This window comes from Palaemon carinicauda, chromosome 21 (assembly GCF_036898095.1).
Source record: "Palaemon carinicauda isolate YSFRI2023 chromosome 21, ASM3689809v2, whole genome shotgun sequence".
NCBI lineage: Eukaryota > Metazoa > Arthropoda > Malacostraca > Decapoda > Palaemonidae > Palaemon > Palaemon carinicauda.
The window spans coordinates 116,356,123-116,373,622 of NC_090745.1; the positions used below are offsets into that span (position 1 = coordinate 116,356,123).

Genomic DNA, 17,500 nt, shown 5'->3' on the forward strand with positions numbered 1-17,500 from the left:
TTACATTTTTCGTTTTGATTTTGAACAATAGATTTTCATTCATGAAATGAAAAAGGCTAATGTGGTTTTGAAAACGTTTGGACTTTGATTTCATCCAGTTTATTATAGATAATTCAAACTAAATATTTGAATGAATTATTTGAAACTTTTTCGTTCGTTACATTTTTGAACAATAGATTTTCAATTATGAAATGAAAACGGCTAATGGGCTTGGTAAAGCAATGCTTATAAGCCCAGGGGCTCCAACAGGGAAAAGAGCCCAGTGAGGAAAGGATACATGGAAAAATAAAATATTTAAAGAACAGTAACGTCAAAATAAATATATACTATATAAACTATAAAAACTTTGACAAAGCAAAGGAAGAGAACTAACATAGAATAGTGGGCCCGAGTATACCCTCAAGCAAGAGAACTCTAACCCAAGACGGTGGAAGACCATGGTAACCTGGTACAGTTGGCTTCATCAATTCCGGTAAACTTCACGGGAAGCTAAGGAGACGTCAGTGTACCGGAATTAGTGAAGCCAACTGTACCTTCAATCTATAACCCAGGAATCCCAGCTAGCAACATTAATGTTTTTGCATTTTGGAAAATATTATCAGAATCCTTTTTCAGTATTTGCAATGGGTAGAAAGATCCTGAAGGCTAAAAAGATTCAATACCCCATCCTAGGACGTACCCACCGTGCACCTTCGCGAAAATTTAGACGTGCACTAAATATTTCACGTGCACTATATATTTCAAGATTGGATATCTCGGCGTTGCCGGTTAGTGAATTAAAAATTAAAATGAAATGAAAAATATTTACAGGGGCAAAAGCACTAAATATTTCAAGATTGGATATCTCGACTTTGCCAGTTAGTGAATAAAAAATGAAATTGAAATAAAAAAAAAAAATATTTACAGGGGCAAATACACTAAATATTTCAAGATTGGATATCTCAGCGTTGCCAGCTAGTGAATTAAAAATCAAATTGAAATAAAAAATAAATATTTACAGTTGCAAAAGCACTAAATATTTCAAGATTGGATATCTCGACTTTGCCAGCTGGTGAATTAAAAATTAAATTGAAATAAAAAAAGTAGTTACCAGTGCAAATACGGCCTTTTAAACCCACATTGAAAAACCGAACGAACATCAAATTAAAAGAAGCATCTCTTCTGGTCTTTTGAGATCTGTTACGGACATGGTGTGTGTTCTTTTCCGAAGGCTAAACGGATCAGTTAGAGAATTTTGAGAGAGAGCATACGTCAGCACTTCAATATCGGCCTATTTTCATACCGAGTGGAATAACATGGAGTTGTCGGTATTCGTGGAATTTCAATGCCTTTTAGAGTGCCGATATCAGCAAAACACAAACATTTTGCAGCAGTTAGCAACGATGTACAAATCTTTTTTTTCTTATCGTTCGGTTTCCTTAAACTAAAACTATCTGCGTGTGGCAGCAGAAGAGAAACATCGGCTCAAAGATATTTTTCGTATGAGGATCCATTGAATCAAAATCCTCTTTCAGCTTCAGATAGAGGATTTTTTTATATCCTACTACTGTGTCCTTTGACCGGATTTTACTTCGGCTTCAAGTGAACTGCAGAGCCAGATGAAGAATATTCTAAATTTTAACCGAACATCAGGAATTCCAGTCACATTATACAATGCAATGGTGGAGAAATCGGTCTTCAGAAGATCTAGGGCTAAAGGAGTCTAAAGCGAGGTTTAGACAGTCGAACCCGGTTGTCGAACCTGCTTGTCAAACGGCTCGAACAGGAGGAGTCAGCCACAAACGCATAAGGATTGTGGACAATGAAGCCCCGCCCACAAAAGTCAGGCGAGAACAGACTTTCTTCGAACCGTTCAACGAACGTGTTCGACAACCAAATACCCCGTTCACACGTTCGAACATCACCTCAAACACTTTTTTGTCGAACCGCGTTCGACGAACCGTTCTACCGGGTAAACCCGTCTTAAGATTCCATTTTTTACAAGACTAATTTATTTATATATATATATATATATATATATACATATATATATATATATATATATACACATATATATATATATACACATATATACACACACACACATATATATATATACACACATATATATATATATATATACATATTTATATGTATATATATATATATATATATACACATTTATATATATACATATTTATATGTATATATATATATATATATATATATGTATATATATATATATATATATATGACGCATCAGTATATATGAAAAATATCAGTCTGATGTAATAGAACTAGCCTTTAAAGATTTAGAGACCGCTCATGAATGACATAAGCAAGGGACAGTGACATTGCCCTAGCTAGCAAGACAATGCCTTAGAGGCTGACCATATATCCATATAATCAGCACCCAAGCACTCTCCACCCAAGCTATAACCAGGGAGGGCTAGACAGTGGGTGCTGATAAATCAGCAGGTAGACCTATAGGCTCCCCCAAACCCCTCCATCCTTACCTCATAATGATGGTGTGGTTGTAGATAATAAAGAAACTATCGAGTTTCAGCGTAACTCAAACCCCAGTCCAGCGAGCGCCAGTCAGGGATGTTTCCAATAGGCCACCACATATGTTAAAGGTTATCTAAATTAAATTCAACTTTTTTGTTCTTTAGTAGCTGGACGGATCGGTCTTTAGAAGATTTCGGGCTAAAGGAGACTAAAATTCCACTTTTAGGACAAGATCAATTCATTCATCTATGTGGCGTTTTTGTATTTATGAAAATTTTTAGTCTGATGTAATATAAATACATTTTCCTTTGTTATAGGTTATCTGAACTTGACAATACGTTCAGAAATAGAATGATAATTTTTGTTGTTGTTTAGAATGTTTTATCACAAAAATTATCTTATTTAAAATACCCGTTGAGAACAACTATGCCCCGAATTTTATTAAACTAAGATTTGGAAAGGTTAGTAAACGATGCCTAAATTATTCGATTACGTGTTACAATATTTTTTTCATAATTCAAAGTAGGAAACCGCCTTAATACATCTTAATTACCGCGACAATCTACAGCATAAAATCATATTTTGCCCAAGAGGAATTCATAATACATTTCCTTAAAATAATCCAAAATTTCATCTCCACCCCAAAAAAGACGATAACAAATCATCCTTGAAAATGATGCCCCCCCCCCCCCATCCCTTTTGCCTGTCTTAATATCATCCTTAAAATCTATGCCGATACATTTCAAGTTACCTCCCCTACTGGCACCCCCCCCCAAAAAAAAAAAAAAAATCCACGAAATTAAAATCATAATAAAATGACTCCATGCTCCGCGATTTATTGTCCCTTTCCTAATCAAAAGAGATTGACATATTGACCATAAATCTATGATCGCCAAAAACTGAAGCAAGCGTATTGCTCGTATCATGCAAACTAACTAAATATTGAATAGAAATAACTAAGCGTTGATAAATTAAAACAACTAAGCACTATTGAATTCAAATTAACCAGCGTGACTAAAAAACAATAAGTAAACGGTGTTTAAACAAATTACCCAAGCGTTACTAAAATACATTGGTGGGGTACTCAGTAGAGAGCATGCCTTCGCTATGCCAAACAGCCTTAGTTTGCTTAACTCTACCACGTACTTTTCAGGAAAAATGGTAACACAAACTATGAAAGTCAGAGATAAATAGGCTTACAGACTATAAAAGTCAGGAATTTATATGATTGCATGCTATGTAAGTCCGGAAAATAGGATTGCAGACTACAAAAGTCAAGGATAACTAATATTGCAGGTCACAAAAGCCAGGGAAAACGGAAGCAAAAAGAGAATTCTAAAACTTAACTGAGACATTAAAGTGACGTACCTCTTAGGATGACTCTGAGACTGAGAAGACCGACATCTTCCAAGCTGGGCACGTCGTAGATGACGAGGGCGTAGTTGTGGAAGAGAACGTCACCTCTGGAAAGGAGAAAAGACATAATGGTTATGCAATGGAAACTAGAGGGGCTCTCAGTAGAGAGAGCATGCCTTCATGCCAAGCAGGGTTATTTTGCTCTTAACTCCACTGCGTGACTTGTACTTCGATGTATTTTCTTCAAATCTAATGGATTTGTCCTTGACTCAGTAGTTTGTCTAGTGTTGTTCGCAAACAAAAAAAAAGAAACTAACAAAATATTTGCCATTTACTTAACATTGCGTTTATTTTCAAAGTACTGCTGCGTACTTGTACTTTGCTGTACTTAATCCAAAATGCTGCAGATTCATCCATAGGTCATACCCAACATGACTACCAAGTTTGGTCAAAATCGGTACAGTACTTTTGTGTAAGGTTGCTTACAAACAAATGAATAAACGACAAAAGGGGTGAATACATACCCTTCGCTCAATAATCAGGCATTATTGATGAGATATATCCAAGTATTAGTAAGCCAATCTTCAGTAAAACAAAATACCCAAGTGTTACTAAAACAACCGAGCGTCAATAAAACTTGTATCAAAATCTATGGGTATGGTGCAAGCGGTAGTGCGTCCCACTGAGAATACAAATACGGACAGTAAATATGTACAATTGATTAAATCAACATAATCATTAAATCTCAGTATATAGATTTTTCTCATTTACATGGCTTCTTATCCTTCTCCCTCTACTAATTACCCAGTGCCCCTCCTGCCCCCACAAGTGAATTACTCCATAAAATCCTAGTAGTATTAAAATGATTGTCATAATCTTCATTATCACCATCATTATCAATTATATAAAAAAAATACAACCCAACTATTCAGCACACCTTAACTACCAACCACCTTCTGAATTACTTCTCAAACTCACATAACTGTCAAAATCATCATCATGACAAGTTTCATCAATCATCGTTATAACGTCAAGATTATGTCAACAGTTTGGTTCCATTCATCAAATGTATAACAAAGAACAGAACGGGAAAGACAGTCGCGATAATTACATCAATTTCGAGGCTATGTTGGCAATAATTCATATAATTTATAATACGCATCGACGAAATTTTCTTTCAAGTAGATCCAAAATAATGTTTCACATTTCCCACTCCTAGTCTTTGCATATCTGCCTTGAGCTTATATCACCTTGCTTCTCCAACTAGTGTTGTAGGTTAGCTTGTCATCATCATCATCATAATAATAATAATAATAATAATAATAATAATAATAATAATAATAATAATAATAATATGAATTTCATTACCAATCGACATCGAATAAAGATTTATTCTTTGGGAAATGAAGAGTACAGCAGTTTAATTTTATACAAAGAATATTTTTGCTAAGTTGAAGGCCTTTATTATACAAAAAAAAAAAAAAAAAAAAAAAAAAAAAAAAAAAAAAAAAAAAAAAAATTCTATAAATGCAAAATTTAAGGTTTATGGGCCGCTCATGAATGGGAGAGCAAGGGACAGAGATAATACCCTAGAGACTGCCATATATACATACGATTAACACCCAAGCTAGGACCAGGGAGGGCTAGGCAATGGGCGCAGAGAGCAGGATAACGTGTTTCCCTGAACATTAAATATATTCAAAAGTAAATGGTAATTTAGCTTTTTCTATGTTGAATAATAGATTATAGATAAGTATGAAAATATTATTATTTATCACATTATATACGGCTTAGGAGCTACTGAGCTTATTCATAGTTAGGGAAGTTTTCAAAGTTCAAACAGATTATCAACTTGGTGTTTTCTGTAATATTTAACATAGAGATTTCAAAGTCCTTTGTTTTTCCTTTCTGAGAGAGAGAGAGAGAGAGAGAGAGAGAGAGAGAGAGAGAGAGAGAGAGAGAGAGAGAGAGAGAGAGAGAGAGAGAGAGAATCTTAAAGGGTGAGTAAGTGCTCGTATGAAACTTATCTTACAATGCATAACAAAAATCAAATTAATATTTGCTTCTATTCATACTTTGTTCATATTCATATTCAAATTCACATTTGTTCTTACTATTTACTTTCTCATTTAATTTATGTTTAGAGGTATAAGTTCATAGCATCTGTCTCATTTTTAGGTCTGTTTTCTCATTGAACCAATTTTTAAAGGTGTAAATTCCCAGCATCTGTCTCATTTTTATGTCTGTTTGTTTTATTTGTTTTATTGTTTATTTTTTGTTTGTGAGTTTCTAAAGAAAAGTTTTAAATCTTGTTGATTAACTTGAATTAAATACAATGTATGTTTTACCCAGTAGAAATTATGTATCTGGAGGGGAATTCAACTTTCTTTGCATAATTATTTATTAATTTCTTTACTTATTCATCCATTTATTTATTTACAGCTAATCTAATATGATGTATTTCATCCACTCAACATAAATTTTTGAGATATATACTATTGGTGTTTAATTAGTTATTCATTGCAAATAAAATAAAAGATACACCAGTCCCTTGAAGATACAGGCTACACAAAACGTGATACAAACAGAAACATAACATTGTATGAATAATAATAATAATAATAATAATAATAATAATAATAATAATAATAATAATAATAATAATAATAAACCTCATGCAATTACTGCAGCTAAAGTTAATACAAATATCAGTACAAAAAAACATATAAAAATAAATTACATAAATTATTATTATCGTTATTATTACTTACTAAGCTACAACCCTAGTTGGAAAAGCAGAATGCTATAAGCCTAGGGGCCCCAACTGGGAAAATAGCCCATTGAGGAAAGGAAACAAGAAAAAATAAAACATTTTAAGAACAGTAACATTAAAACAAATCTTTCCTATATAAACTATAAAAACTTGAACAAAACAAGAAGAAGAGAAATTAGATAGAATAGCGTCCCAGAGTGTACCCTCAAGCACGAGAACCCCAATAAACAAATAACAACAAACTATATAGAAATTAGATAGAATAGCAAGCCAGAGTGTACCCTCAAGCAAGAGAACCACAATAAACAAATAACAACAAACTATATAGAAATTAGATAGAATAGCGTCCCAGAGTGTACCCTCAAGCACGAGAACCCCAATAAACAAATAACAACAAACAATATAGAGGATGATAAACGAATATTAAAACAATCCTAAACTGCAAAAAAATAAAGTAAATAATCCTTTGATGAAAAGGAAAACGGTCAGATGTGAATACGAGTCACAGAGTCGACATTCTAGAACAATGGCTCACCATCTCTTTCCCTCTTGCTCTTCCTGACAGTTTGCGACAGCTTGGACCTCAGGAACAACATCAGTGCCCTTGACGTCCTCTGCAAGTGCCGTATCATCAACGGCCATCTGCACTTCGTCCTTCAGGAGCAGGTAATGGCGCTAAACGTTTTTTTGCAGGTGATAGTGTTAAACATTTTTCGCAGGTAATAGCGCTACAAAACTTTCGCTCTTAAGGGCGCTAAATACTTTTCACAGGTAATAGCACTAATACTTTTCACAGGTAATTGCACTAAACATAGTGCTAAACATTTTTCGCAGGTAATAACGCTACAAACCTTTCGCTCCTAAAGGCGCTAAATACTTTTTACAGTTAATTGCACTAAACACTTTTCGCTCATAAAAGCGCTAATTACTTTTCAAAGGTAATGGCACTAAACATTTTTTTCGCAGGGAATGGCGCTAAACATGCTTCGCAGGTAATGGTGCTAAACACGTTTCGCTCTTAAATGCGCTAAATACATCTCACAGGTAATGGCACTAAACATTTTCACAAGTAATGGCGCTAAATGATTTTTGCATTTCATGGTGCTAAACATTTTTCGCAGGTGATGCAGCTATATAATTTTGCAAGTAATGCCACTAAGGATTTTTTGCAGGTAATTGCGCTAAACAATTTTTCGCAGGTAATGGCGCTAAAAAACATTTTCGCAGCTAATGTTGCTAAACACTTTTAACAGGTAATGGCGATAAACACTTTTCGCAGTTATGGCGCTAAAAATATTTTTCGCAGGTAATGGTGCTAAACACTTTTAACAGGTAATGGTGTTAAACCTTTTTCGCAGGTAATGGCACTAAACCTTTTTCGCAGGTAATAGCACCGAATAATTTTTGCAGATAATGGCACTAAATACTTTTTGCAGTTAATGTTGCTAAACAATTTTTGCAGGTAATGGCGCTAAGCATTTTTCACAGGTAATGGGGCTAAACAATTTTTGTAGGTAATGGCGTTAACACTTTTCGCAGGTAATGGCGTTAAACACTTTTCATAGCTAATGGTGCTAAACATTTGTTTGTAGGTAATTAGGTAATACGGCTAAACACTTTTCGCTAAGTATGTGAATTATTTTAGCGATATATTCTTATTTCTGTATATATATATATATATATATATATATATATATATATATATATATATGTGTGTGTGTATATATATATGTATATACATATGTGTGTAGTAGTAGTAGTAGTAGTAGTAGTAGTAGTAAATATACACATATGTACATATACAGTATATTTAATCAGAATAAGTTCATGTACGAAATATTTATAGATCTCTCTCTCTCTCTCTCTCTCTCTCTCTCTCTCTCTCTCTCTCTCTCTCTCTCTCTCTCTCATCGTGACAAAAGACGAAAATGCAGTTCCAAAGTCTGACAACTGCTTAAAGATGCAAAATACACTTTCCACTTACTGAGCTACAGTCCCCCCAGAATACTGAAACGCGAGTTGCAAATGCCACAGTCGTAAAACGCAGATATTTAAGAGATATCAGACCAGATTTAGACGTTTGTCTTCATGTCATCGAGAGAGAATTTCTGGATTAGTGTACTTGATATCTTAATGTCATTTAGAAATGTGATAGATCATTTCTGGTTTGGGATTTCTATTCTCAACTTAAGTATCAGTTGTGTCTTAATGACATTTTGTTAAGGATTAAAAGAAATGGGTTAAAGCTGTTTTAGGTATACCTTGTATTGACTTTTGTAGTTGAGAGAGAGAGAGAGAGAGAGAGAGAGAGAGAGAGAGAGAGAGAGAGAGAGAGAGAGAGAGAGAGAGAGAGAGAGAGAGAGTGTGTGTGTACTTGGCATCTTAATGTCATTTAGAAATGTGATAGATCATTTCTGGTTTAGGATTTATTTTCTCAACTTAAGTATCAGTTGTCTTACTGACATTTTGTAAAGGATTAAAAGAAATTGGTTAAAGCTGTTTTAGATATACCTTGTATTGAATTTTGTAGTGGAGAGAGAGATCATGGTGAGGAGCAGATGGAGATGGTCTGGGCATGCTCTTGGCACTCCCCAAGACAGATTAGTTCATCAAACGTTCAGCTGGGAACCTCAAAGCACTAGAAGAGTTGGAAGACCGAGACCTACATGGCTAAGGACTATGAAGCGTGAACTTGGGAAATGACGAATGGAGGAGTATTGATTTAAAAGCTCAGGAGAGAGACGACTAGTGAAATCTAACCGAGGTTCTTTGCGTCAATAGATGATGATGATGATGATGATGATGATGATATATATACTGTATATATATATATATATATATATATATATATATATATATATATATATATATATATATATATATATATATTCGATGCAAAGATTCCCCGAGGACACAGAATAATTCCTTTTAAGCCTGTGTTGAAGAAAGTCTCTCTTGTCACATGAATTGGTTAAAGATCAAAATTCCACGTCCTATATTTAGCCATGTTGCTGTGCATATATTCCCCATACGGTAGAAAATTTATGTTGCGAGAGAGAGAGAGAGAGAGAGAGAGAGAGAGAGAGAGAGAGAGAGAGAGAGAGAGAGAGAGAGAGAGAAGAGAGAGAGAGAGAGAGAGAGAGAGAGAGAGAGAGAGAGAGAGAGAGAGATTACTTAAACATGGAATTAAGTATTATCTTTGATGTTTGGAAAAGAGAGAGAGAGAGAGAGAGAGAGAGAGAGAGAGAGAGAGAGAGAGAGAGAGAGAGAGAGAGAGAGAGAGAGAGAGATCTTCTAAGTACATTTTATATGGAACAATTCTCTTCGAGAGAGAGAGAGAGAGAGAGAGAGAGGAGAGAGAGAGAGAGAGAGAGAGAGAGAGAGAGAGAGAGAGAGAGAGAGAAAATGTTCTAAGTACATTTTACATGAAGTACATTTTATATGGAACAATTCTGTTAAAATGTCATAGAGAGAGAGAGAGAGAGAGAGAGAGAGAGAGAGAGAGAGAGAGAGAGAGAGAGAGAGAGATCTTCTAAGTACATTTTATATGGAACAATTCTCTTCGAGAGAGAGAGAGAGAGAGAGAGAGAGAGAGAGAGAGAGAGGAGAGAGAGAGAGAGAGGAGAGAGAGAGAGGAGAGAGGAGAGAGAGAGAGAGAGAAAATGTTCTTCTAAGTACATTTTACATGAAGTACATTTTATATGGAACAATTCTGTTAAAATGTCATAGAGAGAGAGAGAGAGAGAGAGAGAGAGAGAGAGAGGAGAGAGAGGAGAGAGAGAGAGAGAGAGAGGAGAGAGAGAGAGAGAGAATGTTCTTCTAAGTACATTTTACGTGAAGTACATTTTATATGGAACAATTCTGCTAAAATGAGAGAGAGAGAGAGAGAGAGAGAGAGAGAGAGGAGAGAGAGAGAGGAGAGAGAGAGAGAGAGAGAGAGAGAGAGAGAGAGAGAGAGAATGTTCTTCTAAGTACATTTTATATAAAGTACTCTTTATATGGAACAATTCTGTTAAAATGTCAGAGAGAGAGAGAGAGAGAGAGAGAGAGAGAGGAGAGAGAGAGAGAGAGAGAGAGAGAGAGAGAGAGAGGAGAGAGAGAGAGAGAGGAGAGGAGAGAGAGAGAAATTTTCTTCTAAGTACATTTTACATGAATTACATTTTATATGGAACAATTCTGCTAAAATGTCAGAGAGAGAGAGAGAGAGAGAGAGGAGAGAGAGAGAGGAGAGAGAGAGAGAGAGAGAGAGAGAGAGAGAGAGAGAGAGAGAGAGTCGAATATCTCTACGTAACACTTCGAGGCAAACGCACTTCTGAGTATAGGTCAAGGATGCACTTTCTTATACCATGCAATATTCCTGTCATAGCAAAGGTTAACCAAAATATAATATCAAGGCTGGTCTGATATGTCTAGTGTAGCAGAAAAATATCACATGATTCCTTTTCGTGTAAATATAATACTTTATCTTATTTTGCTGGGAGTCCGACGGGGAAGGTGAACGATTAAGGATATGTAGTGTGCTTTAAGGAAATTACAAACATGGAAAAAATAACATACTTTATCTTCAAGTGAAATATCTAAATGATATCCATCAATCAAAATGACTGTCAAACTAAGAAAAAAAAATCTTTCTTAAAATTCAGGCTATTTAAGATCAGATTAGAAAATATTAGAACGCTAAATTCCATGTTAATCTTCTTAACATCAATATCGTTAACTTAAGTATTAGGTACTGAATCAACAATGAATACCAGTTTAAAGGTTTAAAGGCCGCTCAAGAATGGCAGATGCAAAGGACAGTGACATTGCCCTATCAAGCAGGACAATGCCATAGACTGACCATATATAGATATGATCAGCGCCCAAGCTCCTCTCTACCCAAGCTAGGACCAAGAAGGGCCAGACAATGGCTACTGATGACTCAGAAGATAGACCTATAGGCTCTCCCAAACCCCCCTCCTTAGCTCACAAGGATGGTGAGACTGCAGCTACCAAAGAAACTAACTCGTTTGAACTGGACTCGAACACCACACTGACGTTCACAAGTCAGGAACGTTACCACATCGGCCACCATAACCCTAGTATTCTTTTATAGAGATACGCGTATTTTTTAATATCATAGTTGAGACATTAAGCAGCGCTTAATTTAATGTCATTCAAATTACGCAGACACCACATAAGAAAATATAATAAGAATGAAAGTTAATTCAATTTTTCTGATAGCTTAAACACCACGTTTTTATAGGAATATTTACTATCATATTCTCAATAGTTATATTTTTCTATTTCATAATCGTAAAATTGCTTCAACGGCAGAAATCATAATGCTGCAAATCTTACTTAGTATATAAACAAGCATAAAGCTGCACATATCAACTTTCGAGGCGGCAGTAGCTTCTATTATTATTATTATTATTATTATTATTATTATTATTATTATCATTATTATTATCATTACTTGCTAAGCTACAAGCCTAGTTGGAAAAGCAGGATGCTTTAAGCCTAGGGGCTCCAACAGGGAAAATAGCCACTGAGGAAAAAAAAAAAAAAAGGAAAAACAGAATATTTTAAGAACAGTAACATTAAAATAAATATTTCAAATATAAACTATAAAAACTTGATAACAGCACAAGAGGAGGAGAAATAAGATAGAATAGTGTGCCCGAGTGTACCCTCAAGCAAGAGAAATCTAATCCAAGACATTGGAAGACCATGGTAGAGAGGCTATGGCACTACCCAAGACTAGAGAACAATTGTTTGATTTTGGAGTGTCCTTCTCCTAGAAGAGCTGCTTACCATAGCTAACGAGTTTCTTCTACCCTTACCTGGAAGAAAGTGGCCACTGAAAAAATATAGTGCAGTAACCCCTTGGGTGAAAGGAGAATTGTTTGGTAATCTCAGTGTAGTCAGGTGTATGAGGAAAGAGGAGGATATATAAAGAATAGGCCAGACTATTCGGTGTATGTGTAGGCAAAAGGAAAATGAACCGTAACTAGAGAGAAGACTCCAATGTAGTACTATCTAGCCAGTCAAAGGACCAAATAACTCTCTAGTAGTAATATCTCAACGGGTAGCTGGTGGCCTGGCCAACCTACTTCCTAATAATAAGTATAAAAGTGCACATATTAACTTTCGAGGCGGCAATAAAACGTATTATGAATATATTCCCTACAAAAATGAACTCTCTAGGTTTGATATAGTAAATTCTATTCTACTTAATACTTATTCTTTTACTGAATCTAACTGGTATTTACACATGTGGAAAAATATATGACAGACCTTTCATACAGATAATCCTTATAAATATTCATAATAGAATTATATCACTTTTGACAATAAATCGGTTGACAAACGATATGTATCAGCAAGGTTACAAAATGCCCTTCAGATATTCTGTTTTTCTTTTCTTTTTCTTTTATTTATGTTTTACATGTTTATAGTCTTTTATGGTCTCCATTTAATCAGAAAAATAATTCTGAATCCCTTTGTCTTCATTGTGCGCTTGGAGGCATAATATGTTCTTGAGAACATGATAGTATAACAAAATATTACCTTGTATAATAAAGAGCAAGTGTCTGGTTATACGTACATAACATACACACATATATATATATATATATATATATATATATATATATATATATATATATATAAATTATATGTATATATATACATATATATTTACACATATACACACATATATATATACATATATATAATATATATATATATATATATATATATATATATATATATATATATACATATATATATATATATATAAATATATATATATATATATATATATGTATATATATTTATATATACATATTTATATATTTAAATATATATACATATACTGTATGTATATATATATATACATATATATATACATATATATAATATATAAAATTATGTATACACACACATACCAATATATATATATATATATATATATATATATATATATATATATATATATACATATATATACATATATATATATATATATAATATATATATATATATATGTGTGTGTGTGTATATATATATTCCGGTTACGCCTAGTGACAAGACGCATAATTACTCGTCTCTCCCCGTTCTTCAAGATGGGGGAGAGGGAATAGTCACACCCTGATGAAAGGGGTTATAGATAGGAAATGGGGAGGGGATGGGAAGGGTTGAATTTGTGTGTGCGTGCATATGCATAACTATGTAAATATTCACCTTCAATTTTTGACGGATCGCATACACTAATGATAGTATAACATGATTGTGTCTCACTTTATTATATATCTAAATATTAAACCCACTAATGACTAATCGAGAGTAATATTATCAACACTGTTTGATTATCATTAGAGATGGTGAAAATGTCCCAAAGCTTCCTGAGTATGTCTCCTCGATCGTGAGAATGTCCCGAAAATGTCTGAGTATGTCTCCTCAAAAGTGAGAATGTCCCAAAGCTTCCTGAGTATGTCTCCTCCATCGTGAGAATGTCCCGAAAATGTCTGAGTATGTCTCCTCAAAAGTGAGAATGTCCCAAAGCTTTCTGAGTACGTCTCCTCCATCGTGAGAATGTCCCGAAAATGTCCGAGTATGTCTCCTCAAAAGTGAGAATGTCCCAAAGCTTCCTGAGTATGTCTCCTCGATCGTGAAAATGTCCCGAAAATGTCTGAGTATGTCTCCTCAAAAGTGAGAATGTCCCAAAGCTTTCTGAGTATGTCTCCTCCATCGTGAGAATGTCCCGAAAATGTCCGAGTATGTCTCCTCAAAAGTGAGAATGTCCCAAAGCTTTCTGAGTACGTCTCCTCCATCGTGAGAATGTCCCGAAAATGTCCGAGTATGTCTCCTCAAAAGTGAGAATGTCCCAAAGCTTTCTGAGTATGTCTCCTCGATCGTGAGAATGTCCCGAAAATGTCCGAGTATGTCTCCTCAAAAGTGAGAATGTCCCAAAGCTTCCTGAGTATGTCTCCTCGATCGTGAGAATGTCCCGAAAATGTCTGAGTATGTCTCCTCAAAAGTGAGAATGTCCCAAAGCTTTCTGAGTACGTCTCCTCCATCGTGAGAATGTCCCGAAAATGTCCGAGTATGTCTCCTCAAAAGTGAGAATGTCCCAAAGCTTTCTGAGTACGTCTCCTCGATCGTGAGAATGTCCCGAAAATGTCCGAGTATGTCTCCTCAAAAGTGAGAATGTCCCAAAGCTTTCTAAGTATGTCTCCTCGATCGTGAGAATGTCCCGAAAATGTCTGAGTATGTCTCCTCAAAAGTGAAAATGTCCCAAAGCTTCCTGAGTATGTCTCCTCGATCGTGAGAATGTCCCGAAAATGTCTGAGTATGTCTCCTCAAAAGTGAGAATGTCCCAAAGCTTCCTGAGTATGTCTCCTCAAAAGTGAGAATGTCCCGAAAATGTCTGAGTATGTCTCCTCAAAAGTGAGAATGTCCCAAAGCTTTCGGAGTATGTCTCCTTGATCGTGAGAATGTCCCGAAAATGTCTGAGTATGTCTCCTCAAAAGTGAGAATGTCCCAAAGCTTTCGGAGTATGTCTCCTCGATCGTGAGAATGTCCCAAAGCTTCCTGAGTATGTCTCCTCGATCGTGAGAATGTCCCGAAAATGTCTGAGTATGTCTCCTCAAAAGTGAGAATGTCCCAAAGCTTTCGGTGTATGTCTCCTCGATCGTGAGAATGTCCCGAAAATGTCTGAGTATGTCTCCTCAAAAGTGAGAATGTCCCAAAGCTTCCTGAGTATGTCTCCTCGATCGTGAGAATGTCCCGAAATTGTATGGGAATATGTATGTCTCCTTTATAGAATCAAGTTGTCCTAGACATGTCTCTTCCAGAATGCCGATGTCTCGGAACTGTCTGTAAACACATTTTGATTATCAGTAAAGTAGTTAACCACGTTCAATTCTTCGCGATAAATTATTTTATACAAATAAATACTCCAACTTTTGCACCAGTTTCTTGCCTGATGAACTGCTCTAAGGTGCGTCCGCTGAGTGGAAATGATTCCAGATGTGTGGATATTTTTCATCAGAAAATACGACTTGAAAAACAAGTAAAAATAGAACACTCATTTTCTCTATCTTTTTGGCATCTTCAGAAACTTCGTTCTGAGCCGGTGTATCAAAGTTTCTATAACCTGCAAAAATATTATTGTAGTTGTTTTCATATTGTTACCTCAGCCCACGAAGTTGGAAGGAGGTTATGTTTTCGCCCCTGTCTGTGTGTGTGTGTTTGTTTGTGAACAGCTTCCTGGCCATAATTTCAATCGTCGAGTAATGAAACTTGCAGGGAGTAACTGATATATAAAAAAGATGTAAAATGATTACATTTTGGAAGGTTGAGGTTAAAGGTCAAGGTCACGTTCAAGCAAAATGTCCAATTCACGTAATCAGCCATAAGTTTGGACATCTTTGTCGGAGAGACTTCAAACTTGATTCATATTTGAGTGTATGAAAATCCACGCCAATTAATACATGTTAGGGTCAAAGGTTAAGGTTCAGGTCAAGCAAAAGGTTGAGATATAAGCTGCCACGGCGGAGGTCTGCGCTCTACTGAGTGCCCATCTAGTTTCTCTATCTTTTGGCGTCTTCAGAAAGTTCGTTCTGAGCCATCATGTTTCTCTAACCTAGAAAAATATAATTGTAGTTCTTTCCATATTGCCTCACGGTGTTTTCATTAACTAGTCAGAATCATCTCCCCTCTCTTTCTCGAGTCACATTCAAAATGATTTGTGTTACGTTGTAATAAACTTCGAGTATTTCATGCCTTCCCTGACTCTGTTATTCCGAATTCTAGCTTTGTTAATAACCTTTGATTTTGATTGCGATTGTTGATGACAGCGAGAGAACGTATTTATTAAGGAAGTCAAGGAATCTTTTTCTTTGTATGTATGTATGTATGTATGTATGTGTGCGTGCGTGTAGTTATAGCTATAGGTATGGGTACTGTATCATATATATATATATATATATATATATATATATATATATATATATATATATATATATATATATATATATATACACACGCGTATATATATTTACATCATATATATATGGTGTGTGTGTTTGTGTATAAGTGCATGTGCGTACATGCATACATACATACACACACACATTATATATATATATATATATATATATATATATATATATATATATATATATATATATATATATATATATATATATTATATATATGTGTGTGTATTTGTGTGTGTATATATATATATATATAAATATATATATTAATTATTTATTTACATACATATACATATATATACTGTATATACATGTGTATATACATATGTACATTATATCTCTGTATATGTTTGAGTAATGCTTGTGTTGAACGAGGAAGCATGCCTGCATTATTCCATGATTATTGCATTACAGCCTAGGGAGAATTTAGGTTACCAGTGAATAATTTGGCGAACTCGAGTGATATTTGAAACCTATATTTTCAAAACTCTTCTTGACAGCAAGTAATGACATTTTCATTACGAACGCTTTTGAAGTTGTGCAATTCTTCCACAATGATAAGAGTCTCAGTTTTATTTAGAGACTCCTGAGTTATAAAGACGAATTCAAATGTCATGTGTATATACCCAAATCATCTGCTGGAATAATAAACTTACGCGGGTTTTCTTGACAACAGGAAGTTGTGCAGAGAGAAAAATACTTCAATTACTTAAATGGCCCTTATACTTTGTATTGTGAGACTTTATACACTGTAGTAAAACCTTTTACTCTATGTTGTGCGACTTTATACTCTGTAGTGAAACCTTATACTCTGTGTTGTGCGACTTTATACGCTGTAGTGAAAACTTATACTCTGTGTTGTGCGACTTTATACGCTGTAGTGAAACCTTATACTCTG

General features: G+C 34.8%; 1 protein-coding gene across 1 annotated transcript in view; it reads left to right on the forward strand.

The window, feature by feature from the left end:
* LOC137615429 (insulin-like peptide receptor) overlaps nt 1–17,500 on the forward strand; it is a 422,698-nt gene that overhangs the window by 291,331 nt on the left and 113,867 nt on the right. Inside the window, 1 exon segment of the mRNA XM_068345299.1 lies at nt 7,182–7,282. Coding sequence (XP_068201400.1) covers nt 7,182–7,282 — 101 coding nt within the window.